General features: G+C 50.0%; 1 protein-coding gene across 1 annotated transcript in view; it reads right to left on the bottom strand.

The window, feature by feature from the left end:
- Positions 1 to 21600, bottom strand: part of ANO2 (anoctamin 2) — a 335990-nt gene that overhangs the window by 56842 nt on the left and 257548 nt on the right. Inside the window, exons 15-17 of the mRNA XM_052640077.1 lie at positions 21004 to 21078; positions 12932 to 13127; positions 400 to 511 (exon numbers count right to left, since the gene is read on the bottom strand). Of these exons, the coding sequence (XP_052496037.1) occupies positions 400 to 511; positions 12932 to 13127; positions 21004 to 21078 (383 nt within the window). The remainder of the gene's footprint in view (positions 1 to 399; positions 512 to 12931; positions 13128 to 21003; positions 21079 to 21600) is intronic.

The raw sequence follows: 21600 nt of genomic DNA, 5'->3' as shown, positions 1-21600 counted from the left end.
TCCCAGAGCTTGCAGCAGTGTTTGAAGTGAGGGCAGTCTTGTGGGAGACTGTATCCTAATCTATGAAGTCCACATTGACCTGGGTAGATAGCATCAGACCTGCAATGCAAGACCCAAGAATCACTGGCTGGACATGAAATTTTCTCCTGCCATGTCCTCAACTTGGGAGACATACATTCCTCTGGGATTAACCCTTCAGGGCCAGAGCCAAATAACTGCAGATTTCCCCATGTTGTCAGAATCTGAAGATGATAATCCAGCATGATTCATGCAGTCAGGTGGCAACGGGAGCGGGACATGGGGCTGAAGATGTAAACTAGCAACGGGGACAGGCTGACCCTAGTGGAGGACTGTCTTTGTGACCAACTGCCCTTCTGCATATGGCACCAAGATACTCACCTTCCCTTGAAAAAGGCCACATAGAAGATGGGTGAGTAGGCATTGACAAACTTCAGTAAGAAAGCCTTGAGGATCAGGCGCTCTTCAAATGTCTGCTCTGTTTTTGGAACCTCTGAAAGGGAAGATCAAAGCTGATCAGATTTCTCACCTCCTTAGAGTGGTCACTTATCTGTCCATTTACTCCTCCGGAGTAGAAACCCAGAGATTCATCGCTCTGTGACATTAGAACTGACTTCCTCTATGAGGTCCCAAGTGGTTTACCAGGTACAGAAAGTCAAGAGTATATAGGATCAATACATGTCTCTTTTCACTTCCCTCTTCCGATCCATGAAAGTGACAATTTCACACTGTGCTCCTCAAAGAGAGGTCTAAGCAAGAAGAATATCCTCCCACCACCCCTGCTTCATCAAGAGGAATTCAGCTTTTACTGGCACAACTGTCACTTCTAGAAGATTTTACTAGAAGCAATATCCCTGACAAAATGGTTTGTTAACCAGTGAACAGAAGTCAAGAAGCACTGAAGGCTTGGCTTGGGCACCAGCGCATTGCTCCTCTTTCTCTCTTCCTTTGTTTCTAGCAGGAAAGCCCTCCCTGTATGTCCTTGGCACAGGCTGAGACATCTTGAGTCCATTCACTCAAATGATGGAGGCTCATCAGATAAGCAAATGAAACAAACACAACCTGAGTCTAAGGTCTCAGGCTCGGGGGTCATAGCATCCATGGGTTCTATCAGGTCCAAGCAGGGAGTCAACCAATGTCCCCAGGAGACCCTGAGAAACACTGAGCAGAAACCTCATTGGTGCCTTCAGAAGACTCGAGACCCATGGAGCTCCATGGACAGCTGAGCAGAGAACTCAGAGGGGTCTACACAGACTGTGACAAAGAGCTTGGCAGACAGAAGGGGATTACTGGGCCACGGTTTTCAAGGACAGAGAGAAAGCACTAACCCTACATCATGTGTGTCAGTGATGACTAGCGCCACCCCAGACTGTGCACCCTGAGGGGACTCAGGATGGAGAACACAGGGTGCTGGCCCCAGGTAGCTGAGGTGCACGTCAAAGGGATGATTTCAATGAGCCCAGACATACGTAGAAAAGCACTAGCTTCATTAACTCGAGGATCTGCTTTTCTTTAACTAACAGTCACCTTTTGCTGTTCTGACTACCTGGGTTTTGTTGCAGAATCTCCTATCTATCCTGGCTCCTCCCTCACCTCTTCAGAGCAATCTCGCAGAGCCATCTGAGAGGCTGCCTCCCAGGCTTAAGTCCTCAGAAAGTCCACCAAATAAAACATAATTCTCAAATGTTACGCTGTACATTTTTTTTTTTTCAGTCAACAAAAGGAAGCAAGGAAGGAAGAAAGGAGGGAAGGAAGGAGGAAAGGAGGGAGGGGGCATTTTCAACAGGAATTTGAGCCTTGGCTCCATGAGCTTGAAGCAATCAATTCAATAATAACTTAACCACATCTTGTCTCTCACTTTTAAGTATTTTGGGGGTAAGAAAATGAAAACCAATGTCACCTGAAAAGTGATCAGGTGATATTACTTAATGAGGTCTGAGGATCTGAAAATCTGGAAAAGTCACCTTGTAAATGTGACTAGAAGGGGATTAAGGATGAGGTTCAGAGAGACACGTGTCTCTGATTTTCTTTTATAATCGCCTTTGAACTCTTGGTACTCAGATCTCCCAATTTGTACAGGAATTTCCTCCAAGCTCTCTGGAAGGAGAATCTGGTCCCTTCAGAGCATTTTGCTCCAACTGAAAATGAGTGGCTCCCTTCTTCCATCCTAATAAATCAGGGTCCTGGCTATTATTCATTAGGATTATTTCTATAAACAGCCCGTGCCTATGCTTTTAGGGCCGTGAGCCATCATAAATAATGGGCACGTCCAATAAACAATCTAAATCTGCTTGATAGTCCACTAAATCAGCCGGGGGCCCACGGCAGAGAAGCTATGAGGCCATGCTGGGTGCTCTGCTGAGGCTTCTGGAGAAGGGGGGCCCCCCTGAGGGAACACATCCCCAGGGGAGGGAGGGAGTTGGGGCCCTGGAGCTCCATGCAACTTTGGGTCTCTCTCTTTTAAAACTGAAGTACAGTGAGTTGATTTACAACGTCATGTCTATGTTAGAATGGGTCTCTTTCAACAGCCAACATGAGGAGCCTCACCTGCATGGGACAGTGAGATGGAACAGGTTTTTCAGGGTCCCCCTCGGGGTGGAATGATGTCTACAGGACAATTAGGGCACTTCAGAACACTGAGCACCATCCCCTGAGAGGACATAGAATCCAAAGTGGTCCCCATCTGAGCCCATGAGAAAATAGCCCAGCCTTGTGTTTTATAAAACTTCAAATAAAGTGCCTTTAGACATCAACTGCTTCCCAGGTGGCTCCGTGGTAAAGAACCCATCTGCCAAGCAGGAGATGCGGGCTCCATTCTTGGGTCGGGCAGATCCCCTGGAGGAGGGCATGGCAGCCCACTCCAGTATTCTTGCCTGTAGAATCCCATGGACAGAGGAGCCTGGCAGGCTATAGGCCATGGGGTCACAAAGGTTCAGATATGACTAAGCAACTAAACAACAAGATGGATCGAGAGGAGGAGTCAACATGGAGAGAGTGTGAGAAGGCAGAACTCAACCCCTCTCCACCTTTACAGGCTCCTGAAACCTCACCTCCCCCAGGAAGCCACCCCAGGTTGACTGGAGGCCATCTGAATTTCAGCAGCTGGAGTGGATTTTGGACAAAGGGCAGACTTTAGGACCACGAGGGACCATGAGATAGAATTCCTGTGCAGCACCCTTACCCTTCTCCCTTTCTTTTAAGTGTTAAACCTCTGGTGCATTGTGTCATGAAAAAATATGAGTATAAATGACCCAGCTGTAAACTGCCTTGGAAAATAATTAGTATGAAAGCCCAAGTGAGTCCCAGGAGGCCAGCTCAGAATTCAAAGTCCCTGGAGCACCATCCTCGTCATATGGAAACAGCATGACGAGCAAGGGGGTGTCGGGTGTGGAATCCGAAGTTTGGAAGAGCAACTCATCTGAACGGGGTGTCCCCAGCAATCCAGCAGATACAGGTCCATGGCAGCAACCAGACAGACTGAGGCGACTTCCAGGTGTGAATTTCAGCCACTTCCAGCCCTCACACCACTCTGGGGTGGAATGGAGGCTGAGTCAGAAAGCAAAGGTGCCGCACGCTTCCCACTTCTCCCCCAGGGCAGATCCAGCTTTTGCAAATAGCAGTGTTTCCTGACAGCCCAACCATCTGGCCTTCCCTCCATTTGTGTGTGTGCACGGGTTTATGTTTATGTTGTCAGGGGAGGGAAGGGGGGCAGCCCCAGCCTCCTGTGTGATGTTGCTGCCTTGTTGATGCCACAGGGAGGGAATCACCCCGGCAGAAGCCAGCCAGCTGGGTAACCGAGCAGCCAGTGCACTGCTTGAGGGCGAGATTATGGATGGGTGTTCCTGAGACACTCCTGGAGCTCTGGAGAGATTCCAGCATACAGGGCCCCACCTTTAGAGTCAGGGAGACGGGTCCCCAGACAAAGGGACTGGAGACCTACTGTGCACTAGCAGTCCAGCCCCAAGTGTCAGCTCCCTAGGACACGTCTTCTCGTTTTCTGTTGGAGAATCACTGCTTTACAATGTTGTGTTAGTTTCTTCTGCACAAGGAAGAAAATCAGATATATGTATACATAAATCAGAGACACAGGAGACATGGGTTCAAACGCTGGGTCAGGAAGATCCCTTGGAGGAGGAAATAGCAACCCACTCCAATATTCTTGCCTGGAGAATCCCATGGAGCCTGGTGGGCTACAGTCCATAGGGTCGCAAAGAGTCGGACACGACTGAGCAACTGAGCACACACAGCATATATATATATATATATATATATATATATATATATATCCCCTCCCTCTGGAGCCTCCCTCCCACTGTCTCCCATCGCACCCCTCTAGGTCATCCCAGAGCACCAGGCTGGACTCCCTGTGCCACACAGGTATAGTCTGAAGTCACAAACATCTGCTGTCAGGAAGACGGCGTAGCAGGCACTCTGTTAGGCCTTTCATGTGTACACGTGTTTCTCTTCTTTGGTGAAACAGGCTCCACCAAGTTACCTCAACATCTCTGATGAGCCCTCTTTCTTAGAAGGCTGGGGTGGCATCACTTAGGGTGATGAGTACCCCTATCTTCTAATCACTGAGGGTCACCTCCCTCATAGAGAGCTGGGATGAGGTATATCACCCAATCTACTGTGTTTTGAAAGTTTACAAAGACAGGCTGTACACAGCTAGGGTGGGTTTCCAGGGAGAAGGGAGTCCGGGTCTGTGTGACAGATGACAGCATGGGGGTGGGGATACAGGTGTTATATGTCTGAAAGCAGGGCATCCCCATAGCCATAGACCCTTGATGGAGAGGACGGGGCTTCCTTGAAGAGCCCAGTGGCCAGTCCGGGACCTGCGGTGAGGCAGGACCAGCTCAGCAGCGGTCCAGCCTTCCCTGTCTGATGGGACAGGCCAACATCCTGTAGCAACATGCTGTAGCAAGGAGACATGGGAATGAAGGGCTGGTCACACTCCAGGGAATGTCCCTGTTTAAGCATGGATGTTGACCTGACCTGGTCTAAATGGCCAGCATCCCAGCAGGAAACAGAATTCACCCCAGAAGGTTCAGAGGAAGGGATGTTAATGAAGGCACAGTTTTGCTAGAGGTGAGGGTGAATCAGGGAGAAATGGCCCCAATTCCATCTCCTCTACGGGTAAGCTCCTTCCACGGCTTCCCATCAGCTGAACCCAGCCCACAGTTGGGTCTGGGCCGCCCAAGATACAATCTGCTGGGCCTCGGGTCACAGACCTCGGCAGAGAGGTGGGGAGAAGGGGCCTGGAGGGAAAACCTGGCCGACAGAGCATGATTACTCCCTTCCCTCTCATGGATTAAGGTGCTGGGTTCTTAGAAAACTCAAAAAGAGGGAGAGGAACGAACGGGCTTCTTGCTAAAAGGAGAAATGAGTGCTCGGGGATTAACTGGAAAAATGAAAGAGATGATGTTCATAGCTACAGCTCAAGTTTGGAAGGAATTCTTGCCAGTTATTAAAAAAAAGAACTATTATAAGTAGCAGTGTTACTAATAAAAGTTCCACGTAACTGGAATGAATTGTTCTACAAACTCGGGCTACAGGCATGCTCACGTCGTTTGCATTATGAGCAGCAGCCCCCCACCATCTTTCGGCTTCCCAGACAAAATGTACAGTTCCTGCTCGCCTCATGGAGGGGGCCTCAGACAATGGCAGAATCAACTCTGGCCACACCCTTCCCGTGGCGCCCCACATGTGACGGGCAGGAGGCCACCCAGGGAGTCAGGAGATGGTGGCAGAGCAGGAAGACAACCCAGCAGACCTGCCTCTCGGGCCAGATTTCAAATCACCAGCACTGTAGTCTCCCTGCCAGGAAGGCCTAGGTCCCAGCCCAGCCCACATGCGGCCACACGCATCCACACACATCCACATGCCTCCACATGTATCCACACGTACCCACCCGCATCCTCACATACCCACGTGTATCCATGTGTCCACATGCATCCACATGCATCCACATCCACACACATCTACACGTGTCCACACACATCCAGACACATCCAGACACATCCACCATATCTACATGTAACCACATGCATCCACACACATCCATGCCCACCCACATACATGTATCCACACATATCTACATATCCAGACATATCCAGACACATCTACCACATCTACATGTAACCACATGCATCCACACACATCCACGCCCATCCACATACATGTATCTGCATGTGTCCACATGCATCCACACACACCAACACACATCCACATGTATCCACATGCATCCACACACATCCACAAGTATCCACACGCATATGTACACATCCACACACATCCACATGTACCCACGTGTCCACACGCATCCACATGTATTCCCGTGTACCCACACGCATATATACACATCCACACGCATCCACATGTGTCCTTGTTCCGAAAGCCCACTCCTGTGCAGACTCCAGCTATGGGGAAGCTGGTTCCCCCTGCACAGGTGCCTGGAACCCATACAGCAGCCCTCCACCCTGTGCTCTGAAAACACATGCTGTCCACATCTGATGGGAAATTAGATCCACTCCTGTAAACCCAAAACATTCCTCTTTAAACAACCTGTGCGGTCCGGGCGGCCTCTGGTACTGAGGTTGCCCCGCCTCTTCCTTTCCTCCTGATTGCCTCTCCTTAGCGGTCAGATAAGCCTGTGCGGAGGATGGCTTAGAGCCGGACACACAATTCTAGACTCAGGACTTCCTGGTGGGACTTCAATTCTTCAAAGAAAAAAATTTTCTCACTTAAAAAGCAAGTGGGACCCCAAAGTTGGTGAACCTGCAGAGGTCTGCTCCTGCCTGCGGGCCTGCATGGAGTGAGGGGCTTGCTCCCACTCTCTCCTCCCTAATCCCCAGAGACTGCCCCCCTCCCGCCTCCCCAACCATGCCTTGCAACCAGCCATCCTCATGGGTGGGTGCGTTGATTTTAAAATCTTCTGGAAACTCTGGTGCATTTTATTCTCCTTTCCCTGCACTTTTAGAATTCCCCGAGGCAAAAGGACAGCTCTGTATTACTGGACAGTGGACTGCTACGGTCTCAGCAAGGACACAGAAGCCTCACTGCTCAGCCAGAGGCCCCTGGGCCTGTGGGAGGGTCCAGACCACCGTGCCCTCAGGGCTGTTCTGAGGATTCAATATACTAACATACATAACGTGCTTAAAGCAGAGCTCAGCACAGGGTGTGTGTGTATGTGTGTGTGTGTGCGTGTGTCTATACACACATGCCACTACTAACCATGGGCCTTGGTGAAGTTTCTAAAGCTCTTCAGACTCCTCATAAATAAAATGAAGGAAACGCCCAAGGGCTATTGTGAAAATTGGATGAAACGCTGTATGTACAATGCCTGCCAGGAACACAACGAATGTCAGGAAATCAAATCCTTTCTTCACCTCTCCCTCCTTCCGTCACATCCCTGCCCCCAGGATAGCGATGCTCTGGAGCAGGGTACCAGTGCTATTTAAACAAGTCACAAACGCAGCCTCTTCCTGAGAACCGGAGGCTTTGATCTGACACCATAATTGTGTGTCAGGGACACACAGTGAGCCCGACCCTGTAACTAGGAGAGGCCTGGTGAAGTGTAAGCAGGAATCTGTAGCCCCACACACAATGCAGAACTAGCCAGAGGTTTGGAAGGGAGAAGAAGAGGAGAGGGAGGAGGAGGAGGAGAAAGAGGAGAAGGAGCTGGAGGAGCTGGACTTGGGGAACCATGTTGATGAAGACGAGCTGATGGCAGCTGGGTCATTCAGCCATGAAGCTTCAACCCTGCCCTCCTCACTCAGCCTCAAGCTAGAGGTCGTCCCCGCAACTAGAGGATGAGCAGGGGCCCCTTCCAGGCCAAGCCAGATCCAGGCCCATGTAGGTCACGACAAGACCCTGGGCATCCTGCTCCACAATGGGCAGACTCAGAAACTTGCCATCTAGGGCACAGTGCGCCCCATGCCCTGACCCACGGAGGAAGCTGCCGTGGTCTGAATGTCTGTGTTCCCCTAAATTCACAAGTTGAAATCCTAACCCCCCAGAGGTGATGGTATGAGGGGGTGGGGACCCTGGGAGGTGCTTAGGTCATGAGGATGGAGCCCTCAGGAATGGGACTGTAAAAGTGGAAGCGTTAATTGCTCCGTCGTGTCCAACTCTTTGTGACCCCATAGACTGTAGCCCACCAAGCTCCTCTGTCCATGGGATTCTCCAGGCAAGGATACTGGGGTGGGTTGCCATACCCTCCTCCAGGGGATCTTCCTAACCCAGGGATCGAACCCTTGTCTCCTGCATTGCAGGCAGATTCTTTACCGCTGAGCCACCAAGCAATGGGATGAGTGCCCTTATAAAAGACCCCGCGGCGCTCCCAGCCCCTTCCACCACTTGAGGACACAGCAAGGAGGTAGCCATCAGCAGCCTGGAAGAGGCCCTGCACCAGGAGCCGTCTACACTGGTGCCCTTGTCCTGGACTCCAGAACCCTGAGGCATGAGTTTCTGTTGTTTGTCAACCATCCAGTCCATGGTATTTTGTTATAGCAGCCAGAACAGACTGAGACAGAAGCTGTCCTTGAGCTGATCTTCCTGGTGACCCCAGAGTCTTGCTTCAGACCATGGCCTCCCAAGAGGCCAAGCCCCCTCCTGGTCCTTCCCAGTTCTTGCTTCCTCCCTCCTCCGGGAACTGGATCCTGTCCCCGGGACACCCTGTGACCACTCCAGGAAGGAACACATCACTGGGGACTAAGACAGTCCTTGCCCCGCCTGTTCACTGAGACTCACAAACGTCAGGGACTGATGCTTGCTGAACCAGGCCACACACATAGCACAGTGTGCCTTGGCCAACAAGGTCTCAAAGCATCCCTGTTTCCCTAGCAACCCCACCCCCCAGTCGCGGGCTTCTGCTCAGTCCTTGAACCACCAGGACCTCGTCGCCTCCAGATGATGGTATGTCTTGCGCCCGAGCCCACGCCGGCTGTTATCCTGGTTACCAGGTGGACAATCTCTGTCTTTATCTCTCACTGTGGAGCCCATCCATCACACTCAAGGCAGTTAACAAATTCTGTCTTTTGTCATAAATATTTGTGGCAAGATAGACCTCAGCTAGGCCTAGACCGGGGCCTGTCCAGGGGCCTCCCAGGGAATGGGTCTTCCATTGCCCAGCTTTGCAAGAAACACTCAAGAACTCTTGAGGTTGTTTACCCCAGCTGTTTGCACCTGGTGAGCAAAGCACATGGTCACCACCTCCTCATGCACCAGGAGACCAGGGGTGGGATGCCAGGTGGGCATTAAACCCAGCGTGAGAAGGCAGAGGGAGCCTCTGAGCTTGGCAGGACCCTCATTCCATCAGGTGCCTTATCCTCATTTTCAGGTTCCTTGCAGGCCTGGGGGCTCTGAAACCACACCTCTGCCGGCAGGTGGGCCAGCCACCCTGCTCTGTGTGTCTCGTTAGTGTGTGAACTCTGCCAATAAGAACAGCTCTTGTCTTTGGATCTCTCTGTCACATCTTCCAGTCACTCCTGCATCATGGCAAGTCTGCATTTTCCTGATTCATCTCTCTCTCTCTTTTTAAGTTGGCTGCACGAGGCCTTAGGTGGGACACATGGGACCTTCAGCTGTGGCATGCAGGATCTTAGGTGCAGCATGGGGGGATCTAGTTCCCTGACCAGGGATCCAACCCAGGCCCCCTGCATTGGGAGTGTGGAATCGTAGCCACTGGACCACCAGGGAAGTCCCTGGCTCATTTTCACATTTCCTCAAATCCTTTGGTCAGCAGGCAGGGTTGAAACCACGAATGCATAAAAGCTTGCTTTAGCCTCTCCTGTGGCCTACAGAATGCCTTGCCTGATGGTACTCCTTGAAAAAAAAAAAAAAATCTGAACACATGAGTGAAAAGAGAGATGTATTTCACCCATAAATGCACTGACAAGCGTGGGCTAAGATCTATCAGGCAGCAGGCTGGGGAGGAGAGAACTGAGATGTCAGGCGGAAGGGCAGTTCTCCAGAGCTGTGTGGCCTGGCTGGAGTGAGCGGCAGAGACCTTTCTTGGTCATGGAATGTCCACGAGCTTCCACACGTTTCCAGCCTCTTCCTGATCAGGCCACTTCTAGCCAGCATGCTGAGGGCAGAGGTGATGAACAGTCCACCACTGTGACAGCCTCCACATGACATTCCAGCACTCTCTGTCCCTAACAGGTACCCACGTGGCCTCCATTGGTCTGGGTCCCCAGTGACTGTGTAAAGCAGACTGTGTAAAGCCCCTGCCATGCTGCATGAGTGAGAACCAATACACACCCTTGTAGTGTGCAACTGAGATTCTATGGCAAGGCCTCATCAGGTCTAATACAGGCTTCCCAGGGGGCGCTAGTGGTAAAGAACACACCTGCCAATGCAGGAGACGTAAGAGATGTGGGTTCAATCCCTGGGTGGGGAAGATCCCCTGGAGAAGGGCATGGCAACCCACTCCAGTATTCTTGCCTGGAGAATCCCATGGACAGAGGAGCCCAGTGGGCTACAGTCCATTGGGTCACAAAGAGTCGACATGACTGAAGCGACTTAGCACGCTGGCACTGGTCTATACTGGGAAAGACGGGGATGATGGCAGAGGGGATGGGACAGATTTCCCATGAGTGGAGCATACAGGGGGCACTCCTGGCATTCCCCGCTTGAGGGGAGTGTGATTAGCTAAGTCCCTGCCTTGTCTCTCTGCTCACTCCTTCCTTCTCCCCGCCCGCTGCTGCCTGCCAGGGGACGTCACTCTGTCTGGAACCTGGAATAGGAAGCCTGTTTAGTCCTCCTGTGAAGCTGCTTTCTCCCGTGTAGCCTTTTTCAGCGTTAAAGGTGAAACTTGGCTTTTGTCTACATCTGTCTTTGCCTTATTTCTCAGCAGGTTCAGTAATCAGGCCAGGAGGATGGTACTTTTTACCGGATGCCCCTTGTGTGTATGCTCAATTGTGTCTGACTCTTTGCAACCCCATGGACTGTAGCCCACCAGGCTCCTCTGTCCATGTAATATTCCAGGCAAGAATACAGGAGCAGGTTGCCATCTCTTACTCCAAGGGATCTTCCCACTCCAGGGATCCAACCCAAAGTCCCACGTTGGCAGGCAGGTTCTTCACCACCACACCACCTGGTAACCCGCCCCCCTGCCCCCTTGCTGCCTTGAACTTCAGCAAATACTTTTCCATCATCAGTAGAGTTCTCAACTTAACATCCAAAGTCCTCCACCAAAATATCTGGGCTCAGCCAACTCTCCGGGCCTGGAGGGACACCACGCTCTGCCTTGGACATGCCAGAACTTGGAGCACCACCACGTGGGCTCCCCTTAGCATCCTGGACACACCTCCTGTTCTCTTCCATCTGCTGAGCTTTGCCCCTTCAACTCTCTCACATTTAAGTCCCCCAATTCTACCCATCGTACAAGCCCAGCCCATGCGCTACTTCCTGTTGAATCCCCCCTTCCTTGCTGGATTTCTTATCCTGTTTCCTCTGCCGGGGACCTTCCTCTCCTCCTTCCCCTGCACATGCTTGTCTAATGTCCATGTCCACTGATCTCCAAGCTTTCCAACTGGACGCTCCCACGTGAAGCCTCCCCTGAGCCCCCAGAGACATGGAAGGCTCATCCTAAGCATTTCCATGGAATCACCAGCAAATACACTGATGTGGAATTCTCTGCCTACTTTTCTTAAGAAACATATGAAGGAACCCATATAATACTTCTGTGTAAACACATACATGCCCAAAGACAGCAGAACAGCCAAACGGTAAATTGCCTACATCCCACACAGAAACCAAATTCATTGCCCACCAGGAGAACAAGCCACGCCAGAGAAGGCGCTGAAAGAGTCACTGCCATCAGTGAAACCTTTCTGAAATTCTCTGCGCCCCCAGGAAAGTCTCCCTTGAAGAGGGGGTTATTCAGTCAAGTGTCCACTTCCAAACTTGATAGCACATTAAAAACATCCCTTCACGAATTCCACTCCCCTGAGGTTACTGAGAGGCTGAGACCGCTGGTCCCTGGACTCAGTGAGGGAAAGAGATGCCTCCAGGCCACCCAGGATAAAGACAGTGAGGAGAGGGTCTCAGCTCCCTGCAGCCGCCTCCCCGCCCCGTCCCATCCAAGAAGCACAAGTGCCGGAAAGTGGTGCTCAATCAACAGCAGCTTGTGGCTCGAATGACACTTCTGAACGCTGAGGCCACTGCATTTTTCTCACTGGCTGGGAGCTTGGGAAGCCCGATACACCTCTTTGAAGTCTGCTCAGAGCCTGGGGAATGCATGGATTTGTGGGGGCCTCTGACAATATGGGGACAGATAAGACCCTCTTGGGATCAAGTATCAAGAGACTTTCCCAACTTTCTAAATGTTGCTGGGAAAATAAGGAGAACGAGAACTCTGCTTTTTTTTCTTTTTTTTTTTTAGCAGGAAGTGTTGAAGCCCTTTTGCTTCTAGGTTAGGCTAAAAAGAACAGCATGCTCAGTGGCTAAGTTGTGTCCAACTCTTTGTGACCACATGGACTGTAACCTACCAGGCTCCTCTGTCTATGGGATTATCCCAGGCAAGAATATTGGAGTGGGCTGCCTTTTCCTTCTCCAGAGGAGCTTCCCGACACAGGGATGGAACCCACATCTCCTGCACTGGCAGGTGGGTTCTTTACCACTGAGCCACCAGGGAAGCAGATAGAACAGACCCCAGGACTGCTCTTAGGGGGATACAGAGGCCATCAACTTGGGCCGGGGGACTACTGATGGAGAATATTCCAGGAAGGATTCCTGCCTGGGCAGAGACCCTCCAAGGACACACCCTGCACCTTCTCATTTCTCCGCTTCAAGGGCTCTGGACTTCCTTTGTTTTATGTTGGGTCACTGCCACCAGAAACCCCGCACGCACTGAACTGACCGCACCCTAGGGGGTCCCAGGGGAGCATGGGAGGTGGCGACTCCCTACCGATTTTGGTGAGCCACTTGGCCACGGCACCATAGATCTCGTCCAGAATGAGGATGACCACCAGGTTGATGATGACGGCCGTGGCTGTCACCGTCACCCGGACATTGGAGCGTGTGGCCTTGTTGAGAGAAAGAGCAGCTGCAGTAGTGATGCGATAGACGATGACCCCAAAGACGATGGAGAAGGTCAAGGCGATCTGTTAGGGGAAACAGGCAGAGTCACGGGTCAGTGGACAGCCGCTGCCCACCGGCGGCTAGACTCTGTGCCACATCAGGTAGTGCTAACCTGGAGGAACAACAGGGCACTGCCAACCCCAGACACTCATGCAAATTCCTGCACGGGGGCATTTTCCAGGAGAGAATGTCTCTCCCTGCTATTATATTCCAAATGGCCTATAACACACAAGCACACACAAGCAGAGTAAGGTTACCAGTGGGGGGCGGGGTGGGGAGAAGAGTTATTATGCAATTCTGTTAAATCACATGTGTGAAACTTCTGGAAATTGTAAAGCATCATAGAATTTAAAATTTTCTCAATTACAAGAAATTGTAAAATTTGTTTGTTGTTTAGTCTCTAAGTCACGTCCAACTCCTTGTGACCCCATGGACTGCAGCACGCCAGGCTCCTCTGTCCATACCAGAGTAGAGATTCCCTGATAGCTCAGTTGGTAAAGAACCCGCCTGCAATGCAGGAGACTCTGCTTCGATTCCTGGGTTGGGAAGATCCCCTGGAGAAGGGAATGGCTACCCACTCCAGTATTCTGGCCTGGAGAATTCCATGACTGCATATCCATGGGGTCACAAAGAGTCAGACACAACTGAGAGACTTTCACTTCACTTCTTCAATACTAGAGTGGGTTGTTATTTCCTTTTCCAGGGGATCTTCCTGACCCAGGGGTCAAACCCATGTCTCCTATTTGGCAGGAAGTTTCTTTATCATTGAGAAGTCTTATAAATAAAAGCTAATCTATAAAAATGTAAAAAAAGAAGATAAACCCTGAATGCATGGTGTAGGACACAGGTGTTGTGATTCCTTTCATTGGGAAGCTTGCACTGTACTATGGGGGTAAGTTCAACCATAGTAAATACTAAATAATAATTAGTGATGGAGTTGTATCAAGTGAACAGTGTAGCTGTGAACACGACTGACAGTACAAAGGAGCTAGGGAAGAGTTCGTGGAAGAAGGGGATACAAAGTGCATCTTTAGAGACTTCCCTGGTGATGCAGTGGTTAAGAATCTGCCTTGCAATGGAGGGGACTCCAGTTTGATCCCAGCACACTGCGATGCCACATGGCAAGGGGCAACCAAGCCTGAGTGCTGCAGCTGCTAAGACACACTTTGTTTATTTTAGTCGCTCAGTTGTGTCCGACTCTTTTCCATGGACTGTAGCCCGCCGGGCTCCTCCGTCTAAGAAATTTCACAGGCAAGAATACTGGAGCAGGTTGCCATTTCCTTCTCCAGGGGATCTTCCCGACCCAGGGACTGAACCCACGTCTTCCGCATTGGCAGGCGGATTCTTTACCACTGAGCCACCAGGGGGCCACTGGAGCTGTGAAGACCAGGAGCCGCAACTAGACAGTCCATGCACAACAACAAAGAATCCGCGTGATGCTATGGAGATCCTGTGTGCCTCGAGTGAGCCCAGCACAGCCAAATAACGTGTAACACATGAACAAATAATATTCTAAGAATTCCCAAGTCCGTTTAGAAATCAAAAATAAAATAAAGTACATCTTTACTGAAAGGCAACAAGGAGCCATTGAAGGTGTCTGAGCTGACAAGGGTTAGAGGCAGAGCTTTAGAGGGTGGGTACAGGAAGGTGGCTTGAAGGAGAAAAAAGAGAAAGAAATCCAGGGTGAGAATTTTAGACTCTTGGTCCTCAGGGTGAGCAAAGCATCACTCTACCAGGCCATTTAAATGGGGGCTGTTGGGAGTCCCTTGGCCAGCAAGGAGGCCAAAGCAGTCAATCCTAAAGGAAATCAACCCTGAATATTCATTGGAAGGACTGATGCTGAAGCTCCAATACTTTGATCACCTGATGGGAAGAGCTGACTCATTGGAAAAGATCCTGATGCTGGGAAAGACTGAGGGCAGCAGGAGAAGCGGGCAACAGAGGATGAGATGGTTGGATGGCATCATCGACTCCATGGATATGAATTTGAGCAAACGCTGGGAGATGGTGAAGGACAGGGAAGCCTGGAGAGCTGCGGTCCATGGGGTTGCAGAGTTCAGACTTAGCAACTGAACAGCAACAGACAACAACTGGCACAGAGATCTCTGGGCACTGTGTTTAGAAGGAAAGTTTACCAGCCACTTGACCTGGAGGGCCAGCCCCATTTCCTTTTTCCAGAACCTAAGAACAACGAGAGTCCCTCTCCCCTCCCATCACAGTCAAGGAGGGGCCGTTTCCATGAAGCACAAGGATGTGAGGGGCAGAAGGTGGAGGGGATGGGCTAGGTGTGCGACCTGCTGAGGTCAAGGCTCTAATTCCTTTCCATCCAGTGGAGTCTTCTTTCTTGAATTCTTTCTGCAAAAGGAGGCGGTTCAAGTCACATCCCCTCTGGGTGGGGAAGGAGGGGTGGATGCTGGCTGGGGAGAAGGAAATGGAAAACATGGGAGGAGAAAGAGCCAGGTGAAAGGTTCCTGTGAGAAAACGCACTGCCCGGGACTGCGGTGTCCCCTCCCTAGAAAGGAGGGGAGGAAGGGGGATGGGGTGGAGAGGGGGTGGAGGGGGTGGAGCCTCTGGCCCCTGCAGACCGTGAATGACACCTGGGTGGGCTGTGTTGCGGAATGAGTTGCAGATGTGGCCACGTGCAGAAGTCCCGGGCCACCGGGGGCGCTGGTGACAGCCTCAGCCGCGTACTGCACATCCTCGTGTGCTTTACAAACATGTGTCTGTGGACGATGGTGAGGAAAGGGGGCCCCTCCGTAAGGAAGGCAGGATGGCAGCAGCCCTGGGGAGAGGGAGGCTGTGTGTGTGTGTGTGTGTGTGTGTGTGTGTGTGTGTGTGTGAGGGTGGAGGAGAGGTTAGATGAGAAAAACACTCGGTGGGAGGCCCCTCCTCTGATGAGGTGGGGGCAGGGCGGCAGAATCTCAGCCTCCAGGACCAGGGAGGGATGAGGACCCTGGACGTGGGGAAACCTGGGCATGACATCACCTCCCACCAACAACAGAGACATCCCACCTCCCTCTCCACTGGGATCGTCACCGCCAGACAGCAAGGGCCTGGAAAACGTGCTGTGAGATTCTTTTCCCTCAAAATTGCTTTTGCAGTGAAGGCCAGTGATGGAAGCATTGATGCAGAAAAGTGGAGAGGCCAGGGCATTGAAGAGCGTGTATGTGTGCATACACGCGTGCACCTAGGGCTAGGTGTGCAGGGAGGGTGGGGGGAAACAGCCATGGGAAAATCATCTCCTGCTTTGGGGCCCTAGGGGTGGGGAGGAGACCAGCTTCTACCTCCTTCTTTAAGAGGCCTCCCTGTCACCAAGCTGAGGACAGAGCATGCTTCCTGGTCACCCAGAGTGTGGTTTGGACCCCGCCGTCTGGCCTGTGAGCTTGAGAAACAGGCAAGTCACAAGCACGAGTCTAGACCTACCGGCTCAGAATCCTCACTTCTTGAGATTCCTCTTCTTCTAGAGGCCCTGCTCCACTCACTCAGGGCACCCTTTTTCCCCACCCTCCCTCCTTCTTGGCTCCACCTTCATGCCCCTCCTCAGCACCCAGATGCTGTGCTCTGCCACCCCAACTTCCCTGGTCTTGATTTTCCATCCCATTCTTCTGAACCTCTCCTTCAGTGTCTCCCACAAACACCTTGACATTCGCAGTTTTCAGGTGGGAAGAGCTTGGAGAGCACCGACCCCATGCCAGGATCAATTTGCAGGTGAGGAGACAGGTGTAGGAAGTGATTTGTTCAAGTTCACAAGGCACATACTACAAACCCAGCTCCTAGATCATGGTAGAAACTAAGGAATTTCAGCCTTTAGGGATCATCCACATCCAGCCTTTGATCTCACAGACAAGGAAAACGAGGACCAAGAAGCAGCGATGGGACTGGTCCGAGGCCCGCGAGATACATGGCAAAGCCATCATTGTCATCAACAGTTGATCCATAGAGGGAGAATGGATGCACGTCCCTCTGCTGTCCACCCGAAACTAGCACATTGTTCATCAGCTATACTCGCAGTCAACAAAAAGAGTACAAAATGCAGCCCTTGAAACTGCAGAAGGAGCTCTGTTCATTTCCAAGGCAAACTATTTAACATCACATTAACCCGATCTATGCCTCAACCACTTCAAAGAAGCTGAACGATTCTATGAAGACCTACAAGATCTTCTAGAGCTAATACCAAAAAAAAGATGTCATTTTCACCATAGAAGGTTGGAATGCAAAAGTAGGAAGTCAAGAGACACCCAGAATAACAAGCAAGGTTGGCCTTGAAGTACAAAGTGAAGCGAGGCAAAGGCTAACAGAGTTTTGTCAAGAGAACACCCTGATCATAGCAAACACCCTTTTCCAACAACCCAAGAGACGACCCTACACATAGACATCACCAGGTGATCAATACCGAAATCACATTGATCTTGTTCTTTGCAACCAAAGATGGAGAAGCTCTATACAGTCAGTAAACACAAGACCTGGAGCTGACTGTGGCTCAGATGACGAGCTCCCACTGCAAAATTAAATTGAAGAAAGTAGGGAAAACCACTAGACCATACACATATGTGCTAAATCAAATCCCTGATTATCATACAGTGGAGGTGATAAATAGATTCAAGAGATTAGATCTGACAGACAGAGGTCCTGACGAACTATGGATGGAGGTTCATAACATTGCACAGGACACAGTGACCAAAACCATCCCAAAGAAGAGGAAATACAACAATACTCCAATATAAAATAAAAAGTTAAAAAAAAAAAACTCCAGTGTAATATGAAGCATGTTCTAATCACTACATCTAATTATCAAGAAAACAAAATAGCTCTCACATTAATTGCTTTAAGCATAGCATAATAAATAATTAAAAATTACAGACTAATGTTTCAGCAATATTCTATCAAACAAGACAAAGGCCCACAAATGGTGACTTTATCTACCCGCTGATTCTACCCACATTTCCCATGGTCATTTTGAAGAACATACCTCCACTAGATATCACTTGATTAAGGTGAGATATTACTGAACTTTAAGCTAATGCTTATAATAACTGAATTAATTGGATGAATGGTATTACATATTCATAAAATATCAGTATTAAAAAACCAGCTAATCCATGTGTGCCCTCCTGATTTCATTATTTCAGCCACACCTACTTTAGCCTGATTCCTTATATTAACCACAGATGCTACACCTTTGGTAGATGCAATTTAGTTCCATCCAGGACCTGAACTCTGCTCTATGGTTCCAAGATCAACCCAGGACTTTTGGCACCAAATCTGGCACTCCTCTCATCACTTTGGCTGTGTTACTGATTTTGTTTATTAAATTCAGTGAGTGTTTTCTGACCACCTATTGCACCCTGTGAGGTGTATTTCATGTTTGTAATCAGGTCCCCCAACTGGACCAAAAGTGGAGATTGATCATGTACTTCTCTGTGTGCCTTTTGCAACTACAGAGAGGTGCCTCCTGCATGGAATCTGTTTGGTAAAGTTTTGCTGACCCTCAGCTCTGGCAGTTTCCCCCTCCTGCACGTGGTCACCTATCATGGCCTCTGGGTCTCTTGGTGGGCCTTTTTTAATACATTTTTTTTTTTTTTTTTTGGCCAGTTCCCTGAACAGGGATCAAACTTGTACTCCCTGCAGCGGCCGCTCTGAGTGCTAACCACTGGACCACCAGGGGAGCCTCTTTCATACAATGTTTAAACGTTCCTTTCCATTTACATTTATTACAAAATATTGGCTGTGTTCCCCATGTTGCACAGTACATTCCTGTGGCTCTTAGTGTTTGAATTCCATAATCTTACATCTGGATACAGCAAACTGCAGTGGAAGCCAGGCTATAGAGCCCAGAGTCCTAATCTCACACGATGAGAAACACAGAAGGGACAGCTAATCTGGCCCCGACCCTCCAGGACTTGCATTCTGAATGGAAGTTGAGAAGACCAAGGCACCCACATGATAAGGATGCTCCCTTGGAAAAGGGACTGGCTACCCACTCCAGTATTCTCGCCTGGGAAATCCCTTGGACAGAGGAGCCTGGCGGGCTACAGTCCACGGGGTTGCACAGAGTAGACATGACTGAGGGACTGAGCAGGCACACTGAGGCCCTGCACACGCCCCAAACTGCCAGCATCACCACCTGTGGATCCAACCAGACCCAGTGTTGTGGCTGCTTTGAAACTCTGTAGAAGAAAGAAGAATGCAAAACGGTCACAACCTTGATCCTTACCACACATCCCTGACCATAGTCCTGGCTATAAGACCTCTCCCTACTCCCCAGAGAAGGGGGCACAGTTCTCGAGGAGCAAGACTCTTGTGCTCCCTCTTTGCCTGACAAGGAAATAAAGCCACTTTCTTCCTTCTTGGAAGGACAGATGCTGAAGCTGAAGTTCCAATACTTCAGCCACCTGATGTGAAGAACTGACTCAAAAGAAAAGACCCTGATGCTGGGAAAGATTGAAGGCAGGAGGAGAAGGGGATGACAGAGGATGAGAGGGTTGGGTGGCATCACCAACTCAATGGACATGAGTTTCAGCAAGCCCCGAGAGATGGTGAAGAACAGGGAAGCCTGGCATGCTGCAGTCCACGCGGTCGCAAGGAGTTGGACAAAACTGAGTGACTGAACTGAATGGTCTCCATATTTCTGTTCAGCATCCGTGAACACAGACCAAAGATTTTGGCCTCAAGAAGTGACACCTTTAAAGAGTTTTGAGCAGAGGAGTAATGTTATATGACCTAGATTTGGAAAAGATCAGCAGGCTGGGGCCAGAGTAACAGCAGGGAGCTGAGTTAGGAGGCCACTGTGATAATCCAAGTGATGGATGAGGGTTTCTGATGACTGGTCTCTGATATACAAACATGAGTCAATGGTTATCTTTGGCGTGGAAGGAAAGCTTATGCACCCTTCTCTAAAGGGAGGGAACTGCCTCTGATAATCCTCCCATAGAAAAAGGACAAAAAAGAGGATACATTCAAAAAGGAAAGGAACATTAGCTAATACTCTGGGTTGGAGAAGAAAGAGAAACTTCATCTTTGTCCAGCCGGGCCTCTTCCATGGGTGAGGAAGATGAACACTGCCCTGGACTTTTCTTGGCTCTCGTCACTCCATGAAAAATACCCCCAACAGATGACAGACTGGCATCGCTAAAAGCCTCCTCATGGTCATGGTCTTGGCATCTTCTGCCAAGGTTTAGTCACTACGCGTGGAGGAGGAAATGATACTGAACACTCAAGTTCATTGCCAAAGGTGCCCTGGGCTAATTCTGTAACAGTACAAGCCACTCTTTTACAAACATCATCCTGACCCCTTTATTTCAAACTCCACACCTTGTTCTAGAGTAATGCCAAGCCCCTCTGGAGACTGGATTTTTTTTTTTTTTAATGAAAAAACAATGGGGAAAAGTTAGCATAAAATAAGGATTTTTTTAAAACAAATTGGTAGGGGGCTATATAATTTATTATCCAACTTGGAATACTTTTTAATAATTTTATTGATCTATTTATTTTTGCCTGTGCTGGGTCTTCGTTGCTGTGCAGGCTTTTCTCTAGTCGGGGCGAGCAGGGGCTACTCTTCGTTGCACTGTGTGGCCTTCTCATTGCAGCGGCTTCTCTTGTTGCGGGGCAGGGACTCTAGACACAAGGGCTTCGGTGGTTGCAGCACGTAGGCTCAGGGTCACACTTCCTGGGCTCTGTGCACCACAGGCTCAACAGTTGTGGTGCACAGGTGTCCCAGCATGTGGGATCTTCTTCGACCAGCAATCGAACCCCTGTCGCCTGTCCCTCTGAGAGGACCATGGCTTCATCTTCACTAGCCCCTCATCATCCCCGCAGCGTCACAGACTAACACCCCCAGCATTCACACAGCAGGATCCCCATGCACATGGCAGAACCAGGTATTCCCCACCAGGAAATCACCATGAACAAGATGGAGGCGAAGTTCATCAGGTAACCTGGGAAACGATCTTTCCAGGTCAGCTTATCTTCATCGTCCTGGGGAGAAACAAGAGAACAGTGACCGTCAGATGCTGTAAGTAACAGATACAAAATGTCCCCCAGTTTTCCGTAAATGTGTATCTCATTCATCACTCTACGTAGAGACGTTTTTGATCTCTGATGCCTTACCCTCCACATCAACAACAGCTCTCCTAATTCTGATTTCTAGATTTTGGAAAATCTGTGGTGAAAAGAGGACAATATTTGATTTCAGCCTCACACTGGGCTAAAGTTTCAGTTCAACCGCTCTATCTGCTGTGCGATCTTTGCTGTGCCTCAACGTTTCTATTTCTTCATCTGCTAAATGGGCACAGCCATGACCTCCATCCTGGCTCATGCACAGGATGGTTTTATTTGCTTTATTTTAATGAGACACACACGAACGTGGTCAAGTGGGAGACAAATGACCACAGGGCAGCATCCTAGAAGAGATCATCATTTATATCAGACGTCACCACTGACCTTAGATCCCGAGTGTGCAAATCACCCACAATTTTTGTTCTTCAAAGAACCTGTACG

Source organism: Budorcas taxicolor, chromosome 5 (assembly GCF_023091745.1).
Source record: "Budorcas taxicolor isolate Tak-1 chromosome 5, Takin1.1, whole genome shotgun sequence".
In the NCBI taxonomy this organism is placed as follows: Eukaryota; Metazoa; Chordata; class Mammalia; order Artiodactyla; family Bovidae; genus Budorcas; species Budorcas taxicolor.
Note: the sequence above shows the minus strand (reverse complement) of the source record. Positions and strands in the feature narration are given on the sequence as shown.